The sequence below is a fragment of the Ochotona princeps genome, chromosome 13, assembly GCF_030435755.1.
Source record: "Ochotona princeps isolate mOchPri1 chromosome 13, mOchPri1.hap1, whole genome shotgun sequence".
NCBI classification, from domain to species: Eukaryota; Metazoa; Chordata; class Mammalia; order Lagomorpha; family Ochotonidae; genus Ochotona; species Ochotona princeps.
Genome location: NC_080844.1, coordinates 47,193,900 through 47,210,969, shown reverse-complemented (window position 1 = coordinate 47,210,969; position 17,070 = coordinate 47,193,900). Strand labels below are relative to the sequence as shown.

At 43.5% G+C, this 17,070-nt stretch overlaps 1 protein-coding gene across 2 annotated transcripts in view; it reads left to right on the top strand.

Annotated features, from left to right (window-relative positions):
- Positions 1-17,070, top strand: part of ARMH3 (armadillo like helical domain containing 3) — a 184,813-nt gene that overhangs the window by 22,570 nt on the left and 145,173 nt on the right. For both annotated transcript variants that reach the window (XM_058671845.1, XM_058671846.1), the window contains exons 6-10: positions 3,385-3,492; positions 7,317-7,409; positions 8,877-8,951; positions 9,072-9,158; positions 15,975-16,031. In XM_058671845.1, coding sequence (XP_058527828.1) covers positions 3,385-3,492; positions 7,317-7,409; positions 8,877-8,951; positions 9,072-9,158; positions 15,975-16,031 — 420 coding nt within the window. The remainder of the gene's footprint in view (positions 1-3,384; positions 3,493-7,316; positions 7,410-8,876; positions 8,952-9,071; positions 9,159-15,974; positions 16,032-17,070) is intronic.

The window sequence follows — 17,070 nt, the reverse complement described above, 5'->3', positions numbered from 1 at the left end:
TTTCAGATTATAAAAAGAAAATCAATATCTACAAGGCAGGATTTACTGTTCTTCATGCTAGCTATTTTTTGAGTTAGTATTGTGTGTCACGTGATTGGTAGGCCTTCACTATAAGTTTCCTGAGATACTTGGATACTTTAACTCAATACTTTGCTCCTAATTTGTAAGGCAGTGTCTAGAAAATAATGCAATACCCTAGAGGTAAATTGTTATTGAATACTGTTCTGAAGTTTTTTTTTTTTTAAGTTTCATTTATTATTGTTGGAAAGTCAGATATACAAAGAGGAGGTGAAACAGAGAGGAAGATCTTCTGTCCGATAATTCACTCCCTAAATAAGTAGCCTCAATGGCGTAGCTGAGCCAGTTTGAAGCCAGAAGCCTAGAGTCTCTTCCAGATCTCCCAGGTGGGTACAGGGCCCCAAGGCTTTGGACCATCCTCGACTATTTTCCCAGGCTATAAGCAGGGAGCTGGATGGGAAGTGGACCAGCTGGGATACTAAGTGGAGCCTGTTGGGATCCCTGTGCATGCAAGGTGAAGACTTTAGCAGCTAGGCTACCATGCCAGGCCCTGTCCTGAATTTTCTAATGTTTATGTTCTGCTAGATCCAACATAGACTTGATTTGGAGTGTTTAGGGCAGTGATTATCAAACTAAGAATATGAAAAAATTGGGCCCGGTGTGGCCTAGTGGCTAAAGTCTTCGCCTTGAACGCGCCAGGATCCCATATGGGCGCCGGTTCTAATCCCGGCAGCTCCACTTCCCATCCAGCCCCCTGCTTGTGGCCTGGGAAAGCAGTCGAGGATGGCCCAAAGCCTTGGGACCCTGCACTCACGTGGGAGACCTGGAAGAGGTTCCTGGTTCCCGGCTTCGGATCGGCGCGCATCGGCCATTGCAGCTCACTTTGGGAGTGAATCATCGGACGGAGGATCTTCCTCCCTGCCTCTCCTCCTCTCTGTATATCTGTATATATTTATTTGTAATAAAACAAATAAATCTTAAAAAAATGAAAAAATCAGAGATGAAATAGAGGATTGGGGCCCGGCACAGTAGCCTAGTGGCTAAAGTCCTCACCTTGCACGTGCCAGGATCCTATATGAGCGCCAATTCATGTCCTGGCAGCCCTGCTTCCCATCTTGCTCCCTGCTTGTGGCTTGGGAAAGCAGTTGAGGGTGGCTCACACCCTGGGACCCTGCACCCATGTGGGATACCCAGAAGAAACTCCTGGTTCCTGGCTTCAGATTGGCTTAGCCCTCGCCATTGTGACTGCTTGGGTTGTGATTGAGCAGACAGAAAATCTTCCTCTCTGTCTCTCCTTCACTCTATGAATATGACTTTCTAATAAAAATAAATGAATCTTTAAAAGAACACACACACAAAAGGAAGAAATAGAGGGTGGGGGTCTGTGCAATGGCTCAGTTGGCTAGTTCGCCACTTGCATGTGCTGGGACCCCATATGGGCACCCGTTTATGTCCCAGCTGCTCACTTCCCATCTGGCTCTCTGCTTGAAAGCAATGGAAACTTACTCTGCACCCATGTGGGAGATCCAGAGGAAGTTCTTAGCTTTGGATTGGCTCAGCTGCAGTTGTTGAAGCCATTTAGGGAGTGAACTAGCAGATGAAAGATCTTTCTCAGAGTATCTTTTTCTCTCTGTAAATCTTCCTTTCCATTAAAATTAAAATGAGTTTTATAAAATCCCCTTTTTTAGAATTCTTGGTAGATCAGGTTTAGGTTTCTTTCTTTCTTTTTTTATTTTATTTTATTTTTATTGGAAAGTCAGATATACAAAGAGGAAAAAACAGAGACAAATATTGACCATAAGCTGATTTATTCCCCACGTGGCCACAGTGCTTGGAGCTGAGCTGATCCAAAGCCAGGAGCCTGGAGCTTCTTCCCGGTCTCCCACACAAGTGCAGGGTTCCAACACCTTGGACTGTCCTCGACTGCTTTTCCAGGGAGCTGGATGGGAAGCTGTACAGCTGGGATTAGAACCGGCGTCCATATAAGCTCCATAAAGTCCATTTAAGATTGTAGCTGCTAGGCTACCATGCCAGGCCCTAAGTTTGTTTATTTTGTTTTTATCCATGAGACAGAGTAACAGAGAAAAAGGAGAGTTCTTCTGTTCATTGATTTACTCCGCAAATGCCCACAGCTGTTGGGGCTGGACTAGGTACAAACCTAGAGCCAGGAACTCTGACCACGTCTCCTATGTAGGTGACAGGGACCCAACTACTTACACTGTCACGGATGCCTCCCTGTAGGTACTAATGTAAGTGGGAGACTGGAAGCAACTACAGACCTATGGCTTGTACCTGGCCACTCCTTTTGTAATGCAAGCCTCTCGGGTGCTGTATTAACTGCTGTAGCAAATGCTTGTCTGAGTTTAATAGAGGTTAGGGGCCCAATTAAAGTTGGAAATTGTGCTTCCCATAATTACTGTGACTCATTGTGAAGGCATCAATTGTAAAGTTTTATTTCAGGAGAATGAAGTTGATTTTGAGCTCCTTGGTGACCCATAAAAGCATATTACATTATTATTATTATTATTATCTTTTTTAAGATTTTATTCTTATTTTTATTGAGAAGTCAGATATACAGAGAGGAAGATCTTCCATCTGTTGATTCAATTCCCAAGGACTTCAGCCGCTAAGCTACCACGCCGTGCTGAAGATGCATAATACTTTTATCACTCTTGTTTTATAGATGAGAAAACTGAGCCATGTGCCCTCATTCTCACAGCTACTATGTGGTGGATGGGAATTATAATTAATTTAAGATTTAAAAAATTTTCATTTTATTTATTTGAAAGGCAGAATTACAGAAAGGAGGGGAGGGATAGGGAGAGAGGGATCTTTTATCCATTGCTTCACTTCTCAAGTGGCTACAGGGCTAGGAACCAGGAGCTCGTTTTGGGTTTCTTACATGGGTTCAGGGGCATAAGCACTTGGGCTATCTTCTGCTGCTTCCCTAGACCCATTAGCAGGGAGCTGGATTGGAAGTAGAGCAACTAAGCCACAGCATCAGCCCCTGAATTTAAGATTTAAAGCAATTGATCTTTTTTTTTTTAAGGATTTATTTTATTTATCTTCCATCCGTTGATTCACTCCCTAAGTGGCTGCAGCAGCTAGAACTGAGCTGATCTGAAGCCAGAAGTCCAGAGCCCCTTTCGGGTCTCCCACACAAGTGTAGGGTCCCAACGCTTTGGGCCATCTTCGACTGCTTGCTCAGGCCAAAAGCAGAGAGCTGGATGAGAAGTGGGGCCGCTAGGAATTGAATCAGTGACCGTATGGAATCCTGGCGTGTGGAAGGTGAGGACTTTAGCCACTAGGCTACCATGCTGGGCCCATGACTTCCTCTCTAGAAAAATTTTTCTTTCATCTTTGCAGACCTTGTGTGCTCTCATTCGAGGAGTTCATCAAAAGAATAAGTCTACCTCTGGGTTTGACATTATCAACATGCTGATGGGCTTTGACAAGGCGGAGCTGTGCATGAAGGTGAGATGTTAGTTGAAGATGTGCTGGTTGTTGCTTTTGACAGCTGTCTGGATGCCATCTGTATATTTGGATTCAGATATTAATGATTGCATTTGATCTTGAACTTTGTGTGTGTGTATACATATATGTATATATATATATTTAAACACATTCAGTTTATCTGAATAAAGGAAAATATAAAGTTCAGATTTGGAGGAAGGCATCCTTTTGCTACTGTATAAAGACCAAACAGTTTTTTTATTTATATCATATAATCATACTTTTTTGTTTAAAAAGTTTATTTATTTTTATTTGGAAGTCTGATTTACAGAGAGAAGAAGAGACTGAGAGAAAGATCTTCTGTTCGCTGATTCACTTACCCAAGCAGCCACAATGGCTGCAGTGGCCGTGATGGCTGGAGCTCAGCCAATCTGAAGACAGGAGCAAGGAGCTTCTTCTAGGTCTCCCATGTGGGTGCAGGGTCCCAAGGCTTTGAACCTTTCTCTGCTGCCTTCCCAGGCCACAAGCAGGGAGCTGGACGGGACATGGGGCAGCCGGGATTGGAACTGGTGCCATATGGGATCCTGGCACATTCAAAGTGAGGACTTTAGCTGCTAGGCCACCATGCCAGGCCCTGCTCTTCCTTTTAAATAAATAACTTCAAAAATAATTTGAAGAAGCCAGGAGCCAGGAGCTTCTTCCAGGTCTCTCATGTGGGTACAGGGTCGCAAGGCCTTGGGCCATCCCCTGCTGGTTTCCCAGGTCCCAAGCAGGGAGCTGAATGGGAAGTGGAGCAGCCAGGACATAAACTGGCATCCATGTCAGATCCCAGCACATGCAAGGCAAGGATCTGACCACCAGGCCTCATGCCGGGCCCATAACCATACATTTTTAAGAACATTTAAGAATGTTGTGTAAGATCCCAAGCATTTGGGCCATCTTCCTCTGCTTTGTGTGAAATTAGCAGGGAGCTGGATCAGAAATGGAGCCGTTGTTTCACAAACCAGAGCCTATAGGGGATGTGGGTGTTGCAGGTGGCAGCTTTACTTGTGCCATAGCACTGATCCCTTTCATGTATCTTTGTTCATGCAATACCTGTGTAGAATTGCTTTCCTCCTCAACTTTTTGAAATGTATTTATTTATTTTTTACAATTTGGTAGACCTAGTGGTGAGGTGGTGATGCAGATGGAGGCAGACACAACTTAGAAACAGCCTTAGTCTTTTGGCCTAGTCCTCAGATATCTGCAGCAGTGAGGGATCAAAATGGAGTTGGAAACTCACTGTGTAGGTGGAGGCAATTCACCCTGGAGTTGACACCACTGCCTCCTTTAGTCTTCACCAGTAGGAAGCTGGATTTAGGAACTAAAGTCAAGAATCAAATCCAGCCCTGTCAAGGTGGAATTCAGGCATAGCCCACATCCTAACTGCAAGGCTGAACATCTTCCCTAGCTTTGCAAGTTTTATTCCTACTGATTTTTCAAATTATAACTCACCCCTGAGCTACCCGGAAACATGTGGTTTTTGAACTGATTTTCTTCTGTTTATATTTGTGTTGTAGTAATCAGTGAATCAAACCTGCTTATTTTTCGGGCCCGACCCGGAAACCTAGTGGCTAAAGTCCTCACCTTGCACATATTGGGATCCCATATGGCTCCGGTTCTGATCCTGGCTGCCCGACGTCCCGTCCAGCTCCTTGCTTGTGGCCTGGGAAAGCAGTAAAGGATGGCCCAAAAGCCTTGGGACCCTGCACCCGTGTGGGAGACCTGGAAGAGGCTCTGGGCTCCTGGTCTCAGATTGGCACTGCTCTGGCCGTTACAGTTACTTGGGGAGTGAACCACTGGACGGAAAATCTCTCTCTGTCTCCTCTTCTCTGTGTATCTGACTTTCCAATAAAAATAATGTAAATCTTTTTTTTTTTTAAAAAAAACTGCTTAATTTTCTTCCTGTTATAATAAAAGCACTTTGAGAATAAAATCATAGTCTTTATTTTTCTCACATCCTTTCAAGTCACACTGTTTAACAGAGTGTATATATATATATATATATATATATTTTTTTTTTTTTTTTGAGTTGAGCTAAAGGTTTTTCTGAACCTTCAGCTTGGCCTTGCATCAGGCACTCTCTTTTTTCATTTCAAGTGGGGTGTGCTCTGAGGGCACTAAAGTGGTTTTGATAGTTCAACAGTTCTGAATTGTTGCCAGTCTCGCGATTCCAAGCATGATGAAATCTCTCCAGAATCTACTGGCTGACATAGTACACCTTAGAGTCTCTGTTTGCCCAGATTTTCACTGACAACGCTTGGCTGGGGTACTTGATAGATTTGGTCTGTCCTGTGTCCTCTGTCTTCTGTTGTGGTACCAGGTGTCCTCTGCAGGTTCTAATGTACTGCCATATCCTCCATGTGTACCTGGATATGCTGTCCACTGCTCCGTCTGTGCTTCTAAGGAGGCTCAGCTTTGACACATGCATTCCATGGTCAGACCGTGGAAGCTGCAGTTCTTTCATGGTTGGGGTTCTGAGTCCAGCAGTCCAGTTGGAAGGATCTCCAGAGAAACTTCGTCTGAAGTGATCCCAGACCTGATTCTTGTGTGTGCTTGCCTGTACAAGGTCCAGCACAGTGCGTCCCCTCAGTCAGCCTATGTACATGCTGATCATTGCAATTGCTGGGTCAGTTCTGTTTCCAGCCCTGTCTTCCACAAGAACCAAGGGGTGTTGCAGTCCAGCCTGATTCTCCTGCCCACCACACACTTGGCCCTTACACATACCAGTGGGAGCTGCTTCCTAGATGGAACGAACCGCAATAACCCCCACCAGGCCTGCCCCCTGCCCTGGTTCCCGTGCTTGCCAGTATGTACAGCAGACTTGTCCAGTCTGTCCCACATCTCATTCAGCTCTCACGCATGTCAGTGGGCATTGAAGCCTAGTTCAACCCAACCAACCCTACTATTCAGTCCACACATATTCTGGCGGGTGCCGTTCTGTCTGGCCACACCTGCTGCAGTTCTGGTTTTCATGCTCTCCAGTAGGAATGGTAACACAAGAGGGAGGTGCCCACTATTTCCCTACTGGGTCCACTCCCACTCCCAGATCATGCACTTACCAGGTATTTCTGCAGTTTGGCTTGACAGAATTAACCCCCAGTGCCAACATCTGCCAGTTGATGCTGTGTCAAAGCCTCACCAACCCTCACCCACTCTGATTTATGCTTGCACAAGTTGAAACAGTCAACCCAGCCTGGCTTTTCGCGATCTAGCTCACATGAGGCCTTCAGGTGTTATAGCCCTTCCTGGTCTGGTCTGCCCCCATCCCAACTCATGCTCTCCAGTGGGATTGGTGATCCAGCAGGGGGCCCTCCACTTTCTCCCTACCAGCTTTGCCCCTCCCTCCTTGGTTCTCACTTGTGCTGGTTGGGTGTTATGGCCCAGTCTGGCATGGCCTTCCTTGCCTCGGCATTTGCCAGTGGATGCTGTAGCCTGGGCCAACTTGGCCCACTCTCAATTCCAGCTGACACTGGTGAGGGTTACAGCCTAGTTGAGCCTGGCAGGCCCCAAGTCCCAGCCGTAATGTGTGCTGGCATGTGTTCTGACCAAACCTGGCCCGACCCACACTTATTCTGGTGCTTGGATCTGCCAACGGGCTGTGTGCTTGTTCTAAATTACTTTTTCCAAACTTTTTAGACTTTAGCGTCATCTTTTTTTTTGTCTAATCTTTCAGGGCTGAGTCCTACAGAAATGATGTGGTTGCTTCCTTGTTATTTACATTGCCTTGTGTAAAATACCTGAGAGTTGGATGAGAACGTAGGTGTTTCTGCTATGTTTCAATGCTTAATGATTCTCTTTTCCAGAACCTGATGGAGAATTTGGATTCATTGCTTTGTGCAGAAGGTTCTGAAAGTCTAAAGAGTTTATGTCTGAAACTTCTCCTTTGCTTAGTGACTGTAAGTGACCTCTCTGTATGTTTACTAAGGTTGTTAACTGACAGCAGTGCCTAGCTTATTCAAATACTTGAACCCCTAGTTAGAAGGGAGAAGAGAAAAAAAAAGAAAAAAAGAAAAAAAGAAAAAAAAAGCTCTTGATTATGATATTGCATCAACCCTTTGTTTCTGAATGTATACAATGGTGTTGTGTGGACTTGATATTCTCCAAGTGGCTCTTGGGAATGACTGCTGGCTTTTTCAGCCTTCAGGTTACTTGCTGTTTGTCACTTTGGGACCATGCCAAAATGTTGTCTTCAGGGTTGTCAGATTGGTCCTTCTCATAAGTCTCATTTGGAAATGGTTTTATTTGTGAATATTTTTGTTCAGGCTTTGGTTTCATAACAGGGGGTTGGCTGGCCTGTACTTTCTACTTTCTAGTGGGAGTAGGGTCAAATATTGTGCATTTACTTCTTGTGGTTCCTTTACCGTACTGCTTCTTGAAGACTGCTGGATTGATTTAGAAATTGGTACCTATCTGAGGAATGGAACCCAAGAAATTGTGAAGTAAATGCTGTGTGACGACATCAAAGTGAGAGCAAGTTCAAAGTTTTAGGAAGGTTTTCTTTTTTTGTTTTTTAATTTCGAAAAATTTATTAGCTTAATGTGAGAAGAGAAAAGTGCGGGGCACAGAAATAGAGATACTGATCTGCTGTTTCACTTCCCAAATGCTCACAAATAGCTGGGCCACGCTGGAGCTGGAAGCCTGGAGCCAGGAAGTTAATCCAGACCTCTGGCTTGAATGGGTGGAACTCAAGTACCGGAGCAGTTGCAGCCTCCTTGCAGGTCATGCATTAGGAGCTAGAAATGTGGATGGAGCCAGAACCTCCACCCAGGCACTCTGACAGAAGATGCCAGTATCCCAAGCCATGTCTCAACCTCAAGGCGAGGGAAATTTTAATTTGTTGATTTTTTATTCAATGTTTGGTGCCTTCGGGGTACTTATGAAAGTTTTGCTAAGTACTGGTAGTTTGTTCTTTTTTTTTTTTTTTTTAAGGTTTATTTAATTTTATTGGAAAGGCAGACATACAGAGAGGAGAGACAGAGAGGAAAATCTTCGTCCATTGATTCACTCCCCAAGTGGCCACATTGGCTAGAGCTGAGCTGATCTGAAGCCAGGAGCCAGGAGCCTCTTTCAGGTATCCCATGCCAATGCAGGGTCCCAAGGCTTTGGGCCTTCCTTGACTGCTTTCCCAGGCCACAAACAGGGAGCTGGATGGGAAGCAGGGCCACCAGGATTAGAAACGGTATCCAAATCAGATCCTGGCATGTGCAAGGCGAGGACTTTAGCCACTAGGCTTCCGGACTGGGCCCTGGTAGTTTCTTCTAAATATTTCTGTTTCTCTTAGATGCTATGGGAGGAGATATACATGAGATAATCAGAGTGCCTTACTTAGCACAGACTTTAAAAGGCCTGTTTATTGCTTCCAGGTGACAGATAACATCAGCCAGAACACTATCTTGGAATATGTAATGATCAACAGCATATTTGAAGCAATTTTACAGGTAAGGCAATTTTCTTGTTAATGTTTTTTCTGATGGCTATATTACCTCCTCAGATTTTCTTGGTCTGTTTTTCCTAAGAGCCAGGAATTAGAATTCATGTATTTCTGGTTTTTCTTACAGATCCTTTCCCACCCTCCAAGTCGTAGAGAGCATGGGTATGATGCTGTTGTCCTCTTGGCTTTGTTGGTGAATTATAGGAAATATGAGGTAAGGAGACTCCTCAGTGGAAAGTTGTTGCTTTGTATAATCTTCCTGCCCAAGGCGACTCCGAAATTAAACATATCTTGTTTAATTTACAAGACATGTTCTTAGCAAATGATAAAAAGTTTTTTTAAAAGATTTGTTTTATTTTTATTGGAAAGGCAGATATACAGAGAGGAGGAGAGACAGAGGGGAAGATCTTCTGACCGATGATTCACCAAGTGGCCACAACAGTTGGAACTGAGCCAATCCACAGCCAGAAGCCAGGAGCTACTTCTGGGTATCCCATGGGAGTGCAGGGTCCCAAGGCTTTGGGCTGTCCTCCACTGTTTTCCCAGGCCACAAGCAGGGAGCTGGATGGGAAGCAAGGCCTCCGGGACCAGAACCAGCGCCCACATGGGATCCTGGCACGTTCATGGCAAGGACTTTAGCCACTAGGCCACTGTGCTGGGCCTTATAAACCAAATTCTTACAGTCCTTTCCAGAATGCATAGTGCAGTGAGGATGTAGCATTACTGAATGGAATCCTGTAGAACAGCTTTTGGCTAAACAAAGGAAGTCGTACCCATTAATGTCATGTTCCCAAACCTAGCTTGTTAGAATTACCTAGAAAGTACTTAAAAAGCAGAAATTCTTGGGTTGGGCATTTGGCACAGCAGCTAGGGTGTGACTTGCAGTGTCTGCCTCATGTAGTGTGATGTATGTGTTTAAGTCCCACTGATGCTCCCAATTCCAGTTTCTTGATAATGCAAGGCATCATGGAATCCCTAACACCCACGTAGGAGACTCAGATTGCATTCCAAGCTCCTGGCTTTTGCTAGCACCAGCTCTGTCTGTTTTAGGCACTTTGGAGTGAAGGAGCAGATAGGGGAATTTCTATTTCTGTCTCTGTTTCTCTGCCTCTCAAATAAATAAATAAATAAATGAAAAAAAAATAGTCTCAGCTTTTAACTCTGGACACACCATACTGAATGAGAATCTTTTGGCAGAGATAGGGATAAGAATCTCTTTCATTAGAATTTTTTACTAAAAGTTGCCGAAGTTTTCATTCAGTTTTATTTACAAGGCAGACACACACACACACACACACACACACACACACACACACCCCTTTCATCTGGTGTTTCACTGTTCGAATGCGTGTAGGGGCCCAGGTTGGACCAGGATAGAGCTAGGAGTTTGAAGCCCAATCTGGTTTTCTGCATTGAATTGCAGAGACCCAAATACTCAAACATCACCAGCTGCTTCCTAGGTTGCTCATCAGCAGACAACAGGAACAAAACTAGAACTAAGACTCAGTCTTGGCACATTTGGTATGTAACCTGTGCCAAATGGTTGCTCCTGTTTTGTTATCTTTTTTAAGATCCCTGTTTGAGTATGATGAATAGTAGAATTGGAAACCAAACACCTGATGCATTTATTTTGAAAAATAGGGTTTTGATTTTGAAAGGCAGATTTTACAGAGGGAGGAAGACAAAGAGATCATGTATTCACTGGTTCACTCCCCAAAAAGTTGCAAAGGCCAAAGCTGGGATCCAGGAGCCTCTTTCAGGTCTCCTGTATGGGTACAAGGACCTAAGATCTCGGGCCATTCTCCTTTGCTTTCCCAGGCCCTAAGCAGGGGGCTGGTTCAGAAGTGGAGCAGCTGGGACACAAACCAGTGCTCATGTAGAGGCCTAGCTTTCTACATTATGGTGTTGACCCCTAGCATATGTATTTGATTCCCCTCAAAAAATGAAGGAAATGGCCCCTGCAGACATAGGAGAAAGAAAAATGAGCTTTTGTCCCACCCACCTTCCTCTGTACCTGAACCTCCTCATCTTTTTTTTTTTTTAAAGATTTATTTTATTTTTATTACAAAGTCAGATATACTGAGAGGAGGAGAGACATAAAGGAAGTAGAGCTGCCGGGACAAGAACCAGCGGCCATATGGGATCAGGGCGAGGACCCTAGCCACTAGGCCACGCTGCCAAGCCCACCTCCTCATCTTGATCAGAGGCCCACATGGACTTGCTTCACTTTCATCTATGTAAATAATATTGACAAGAAAATAAAAGATTAAAAAAAATGTAAAAGAAGGGTAGACCATGAGCTTATTGGAGGATCGCATCAAGGCATGGGAAACATTTGGCACTGAATTCTGGGTACTATCAGTAGTTTAGTGAGCTCAGAAGTGAGGCATTGCATGGAGACAACCTGACTTTCTTCATTTGGTGAGTGGAGTGTCAGTGCTTTGAGAAGTGGGTTAGCTGAGCAAAGGATTTTCTTTTCTGAGCTCCTGGAGCTTTACTTACTGATATTTGGTGCAGTTCCTAGCATGGCCTTGTTTGGCCAAGTTGATGGTGAGGAATAACACGGAATCTGGAGCTTATTCTTGGGCAAGATATGGAAGAAAGAAAGGCTGTGAGAAAGGGACACTCAAGGAGAGATTGGAATATGAAAAACAGTATTAATGTGCTACAAATACCGGGAGTTGGTAATTTTCTTTTTTTTTTTTTAAAGGGATTTATTTATTTGAAAGTCAGAATTAGAAAGAGGAGGGGAGAGACAGAGAGAAATACATTTTATCTGCTGTTTTACTCCCCAGATGATGTCAGTGGCCAGGACTAGGTAAGGCTAAAGCCAGAAGTTTCTTTTGGCTTTCCCACAAAAGTAGAGGGGACCCAAACACTTGGGTCGTCTTCCAGTGCTTTCCCAGGCTATTAGCAGGGAGCCGGATTGGAAGTGGAGTAGTCAGGGCTGAGGCTCATGCTCATTTAGGATGCCAGTGTTTCCAAGGCAGCAGCTTTGCCCACTCTACCACACTGCTGTCCTGAGTTGATCACTTTGATTGGGAGAAATTGATGAATGGTGTATAGAGCTAATAAATATGTAATTTATCACTAACACCTGTTTTACTGGTGATCTGGAGGAGGCTGGCAGGATAGCCATTATAATCTGTCATGTATAATAGCCTCTGGGGCCTTACTACAACAGCTAGAAAAATAGCTGAGGAAAAATGCTGAGGATAGTTTAAGAGAGTTGAGTTATATGTGACAGGAAAGCGCCATCATCAGTAATGAATTTTTTTGGAGCATTCAGCTGGAAGTAGGCCAGTTGGAGGCAATAACTTGGGTTCTGTAAATGTGAATTGAACCCTTGTTTAGCTCAGTAGGGCTCTCTGAAATGTCAACCTGAAAAATTGAACATGGCCAAGGAACTGGAGAAAATTATATATCTGGAGTGAGGCATGCATCTCTAGTCTGTCAGAAGCCCTCAGAAGAATTAATACAGTGGGTAAGGGTGAGCTGACAAGCGTAATTTATGTGGATTTTGCAGCTTTTGATATAAGTCATCCCCCAGAAACCATTAAGGAAGCCTAGTGACCATAAGCAAGAAGTTTTTTGGTAGGAACATGAGGAATTTCAGTTATACATAGTAAAAACCCAAAAGGTGGTGGAATTCTGTGCAAACTAGTATGGGAAGTGTTCAAGGGTTAACTACCTCCATATTGAGTCCGTGATCAATGGGGAAAGTTTATAATTCCCAGAAACGGGCAGAGGCTCTAGAGAGGGTGGGTGTCTAGCTAAGCACAAAGCGTGCAAATGATGTATTGAACTTAAGCATTAGAAACAATTTGAGTTAGCACCATAGTGTAGAGGATAAAACTACCACCTGCAATGACAGCATCCTGTATGGGCACTGGTTCAAGTCCTGGCTGCTGTACTTCCAATCCAGCTCTTGGGTAATCCACCTTGGAAAACCGCAAAAGGTGGCTCAAGTACCTGGACCCCTGCACCCATGCGAGAGACCTGAAAGAAGCTCCTGGCTTTGGCCTGGCCCAGCCAAAGCCATTGTGCCCATCTGTGGAGTGAAGCAGTGGACGGATCTCTCTTCTGAAACTGTGATTTTCAAACAAATAGAATAAATCTTTAGAAAATGCTGAAAAAAATGTTATGTTGGGCCCAGCACGATAGCGTAATGGTTAAGGTCCTCACCTTGAATGTGCCGGGATCCCAAATGGGTGCCGGTTCTAATCCCGGCAGCTCCACTTCCCATCCAGCTCCCTGCTTGTGGCCTGGGAAAGCAGTCGAGGACGGCCCAAAGCCTTGGGACCCTGCACCCGCGTGGGAGACCTGAAAGAAGTTCTTGGCTCCTGGCTTTGGATAGGCACAGCACCAGCCATTGCGCTCACTTGGGGAGTGAATCATCGGACGGAAGATGTTCCTCTCTGTCTCCCCCTCCTCTCTGTACATCTACCTTTGCAATAAAATAAATAAATCTTTTTTTTTTTCTGGTCACTATTTTCTTTTTTTATCACTTTTTGCCTTGTACTTTTTTAAAAAATTTATTCATTAGTTACATTATATTATGTGACACAGTTTCATAGGTACTGGGATTCTCCCTATCATTCTCCCCACCCCTCCCCAAACCCTCCCCCCGTGGTGGATTCCTCCACCTTGTTGCATAACCACAGTTCAAGTTCAGTTGAGATTCCCTCTTTGCAAGCATATACCAAACATAGAGTCCAGCATCTTATTGTCCAGTCAAGTTCAACGGCTTCCTAGGGAGACCCTCTCTGGTCTGAAGGCAGAGCCAGCAGAGTATCATCCCGATCAATTAAAAGCTCCAACATACCATCAGCAACAATTTACATCATTATGAAATTAATTGGCATAGTATTGAGTAACCAATATGTTACAAATAAATGCGAGTTTTTAACCACCTTCTGTGACCCCCTCATTGACATTTCAATTTTAGTTTATGCACAACATATAACATAACATGCATAACTTGTTATACATAACATCATATCATCTTAAATTAAGGCAAACATGTGGTATCTAACCTTTTGGGATTGGCTTATTTCTCTTATGTAGTTAATGAATAGTTCTTCCTCTTCAGATAATGCGCTACATTTTAGTCATTTCATCTAAGCAGATAGAGAAGTCTTGAGAAGCAATGAAAAAGAGAAAAAGCACAGCTTAAAAGAGCAAACAAAGATAAGTGATCCAGTAAAGGCTTTCCACATTTATAATAATTTTGTCTTGTAGGTATGAAGTAGATTGCTTTTAGTTTTAAATAGTGGCCAACACTAATGTGTAGAGTTGTCCAGTGGCATAGAAGTTGTCACAGCAGGAAGATTTAGCCTTCCAGGTTGGTCAAATGTGAATATAGTGACTCAGACCCCACCTACTCAATTTCCCAGAAACTGCAGAATTGTTACATGACTCTCTCTCTTCCTCTCTCTGTCAGTGAGCCTTTGTCAGGTGTAGTTTATGTGTTTCATTTCATTTAGGCCTTAAGCTTAATGAAAAGGAAGAAAGTATCACCATTTTACAGATGTGGAAATTGAAACTCATTTTCATTAAGCTGCCCAACTTGTCACAATAAATAGAGGAGCTAGAGCGCAAACCTCTGCTTTTAACCCCTTAACTTTCTAATTGTCTGCTGAAGTGTATTCTGGTATTAGTCATCAGGATGAGCTATATTATGGTCTACCTTTGAGAAGATGAGTGACTTTCCAGAATTATGCCAAGAGATTGTGGATGTCTTTTCCCCGTGCTGCTCTCATTCTGGTGACATCTCTGGGTTAACTGACTGCTGATGCTCTCTTCCAAGGAACTGCTTCATTGGGTCTTGTCTGCAGCTTGTAGCATAAGCACAATTTGACTGTGGGTTATAGGAACGTGTTGAGAACTTTGACTGTCAAATCTAGGAACAAGCAGAGTGGGTTCTGTCTCATTGAGTAGAGGGTATAAATTATACATGTTTGGGTTATTAAAAATGCAAGTCTGTCTCTTCTGTTCTCCATTGACATGCAAAAGGGGCCCTCAGAAACTTGATTAAATGAAGTCTATGTGGGGGGCTACCCTTTCAGTTAAGTTTTCTAGTTTCTTAGTAATGGGTTTTCCTGGTAGTTGTAAAACTGCCAATTTGAGAACTATTGTTTCTTCCCTCCCTTGGGTTAGAATTGGTGCCTGATCTCATATGGGATCTTTCCTCACATCCTTTGGGTATGATGCTTTCAAGGTGAGTAGTAGGTCATTGGTTCTCATCCCACTTGTAAAAGATGATCCAGTTACTTAATGAGTTTAGAATATATGTCCATTTCCATATGCTACCCAGCTGAGAACGGGTCTGGAAAAATTCACGGAATCTTCCACTGTCGGAGATGGGACAATCATTAAATCCCAGGGTCCTGACCAGATTGTTGTTTAGGTAATTACATCTTTTTTTTCCCATTCCCCCTGCAGTGTTATGTGGGCATTAGATTTCCATAAATGGCCTCTCTGGCTGTTAGGCAGCTGCCTCTTTCCACCCCCAAGGTGGCTTTATTTTATGGGTGGGTGAATCAGTCCTTGCATATAGTTTGTGGAATGGTTAGGGAGCCTTTGGGATGAGAATGTAAGTTAGCAACTTATAAATGTGTGCCTGATGGCAAAGCAGCCTTTATGTCTCCCAAAAGATAGTCCCCCCTGTGGGCTTGGTAGGGTAGCACAAAGTGAGTTTTAGGGAGTGTTTACTTACTTTTTGAAACAAGTAAGAGGGAAAGATGGGAAGACAGGTAGATACAGGCCTGAGCTCATTCAGCTTCGTGGAGATACAGATAGAACCGAACTAGGGATGTGTGTGTGTGTGTGTGATGTGAACTGGTGAATGCCCATACACATCAAGATTTACTGGACATGAGAGAGAAAATGGCGGGGAGTACTCAGGAGAGATTTCATCTGGTATCAGGAGCTTCGCTATAAACAAAGGGCCATCTAGAAGCATTTTTGTTAATACTTTGTTAAATACCTCATGGACTTTCTTTCTTGACTTTCTTCTTTTGTTTAACAGTCTGTGAATCCTTATATTGTGAAGCTGTCTATTGTGGATGATGAGGCCACACTTAATGTGAGTATCTGGACACAGGAGGTTTGCCAATGCTTACCTATGCTCATTGGTTTGACTTTCACTGGACATTTAGAACAGAGAGCCCAGAGCTATTGTGTTGATTTTACTGGGCTACAAAGAGTGAGTTGATATTTCTTTTAAGAGCATAAGTGCAACTGTCTTACTGAATTCTTTCCGTCAGTCTAGGAAGGCTTGAGGGGTGCATTTGCTTGCTAATCATGGAAGTAGTTGGTGTTATTTCATGTTGTAGTCTGCTGAGTTTGATTTTTTTCTATAAAGTCACTAAGTTCCATATTCCAAGAATAAGAAAACTTAGTTGACTAAATGATTGCAAAGACCTTGTAGAACTAGCTAGGCAGTATTAATAGCCAACTTGGTGAAGCTGAAACATACCAGAATGATATATTTCTGCTATATATTTTCTTGAATGTTTGGGATGTAACACACGATCTCTGGATATAGAGGGGAATAAGATGGCTGTCTGGCTTTTCCCCTTTTATATACTACCTCCTCTTCTCTTCTGATTTTACTTTGGAGGAAAAGGCATGCATTATTCATCCTGGTGGCCTTCGGTGATCTTCGGGCTATGTGCTTCCCAGTTCCGGGGAGCGTTGAGAAGTCACCATAGCTTGTATTGATGCTTCTTCCCTTCACACTTTCTGTTTCCTGTGGACTCTGTGCTTTCATTTAGCGTGAGACTCACCAGCTGTTTTTGTGGCTGATTTGGAGACAGAAGAGGGCTTTTTTGTTTCAAGATTTTAACTCAGGTCTTTCCTTTTGCGATGAAAATGATCCTTGTAAAATCACCAGTAATCTGAGTTGGTCTCCTTTGCCTTTGTTATTGAATTTTAATTGTATACAGGACCGTTAAGTAAGATAATTTGATGAGAAAAATCTTCCCAAAGAAGTTCCTTTTGATACTTTGACCATGTCCCTCAGAATTTCCATGCTTGTTGCCAACTTCTAGGCAGCAATTCTTGGACTTAAACCGTGGACGTGTAAATTGTGTTCTCCATGGCTCAATCACAGCATCTCCCCA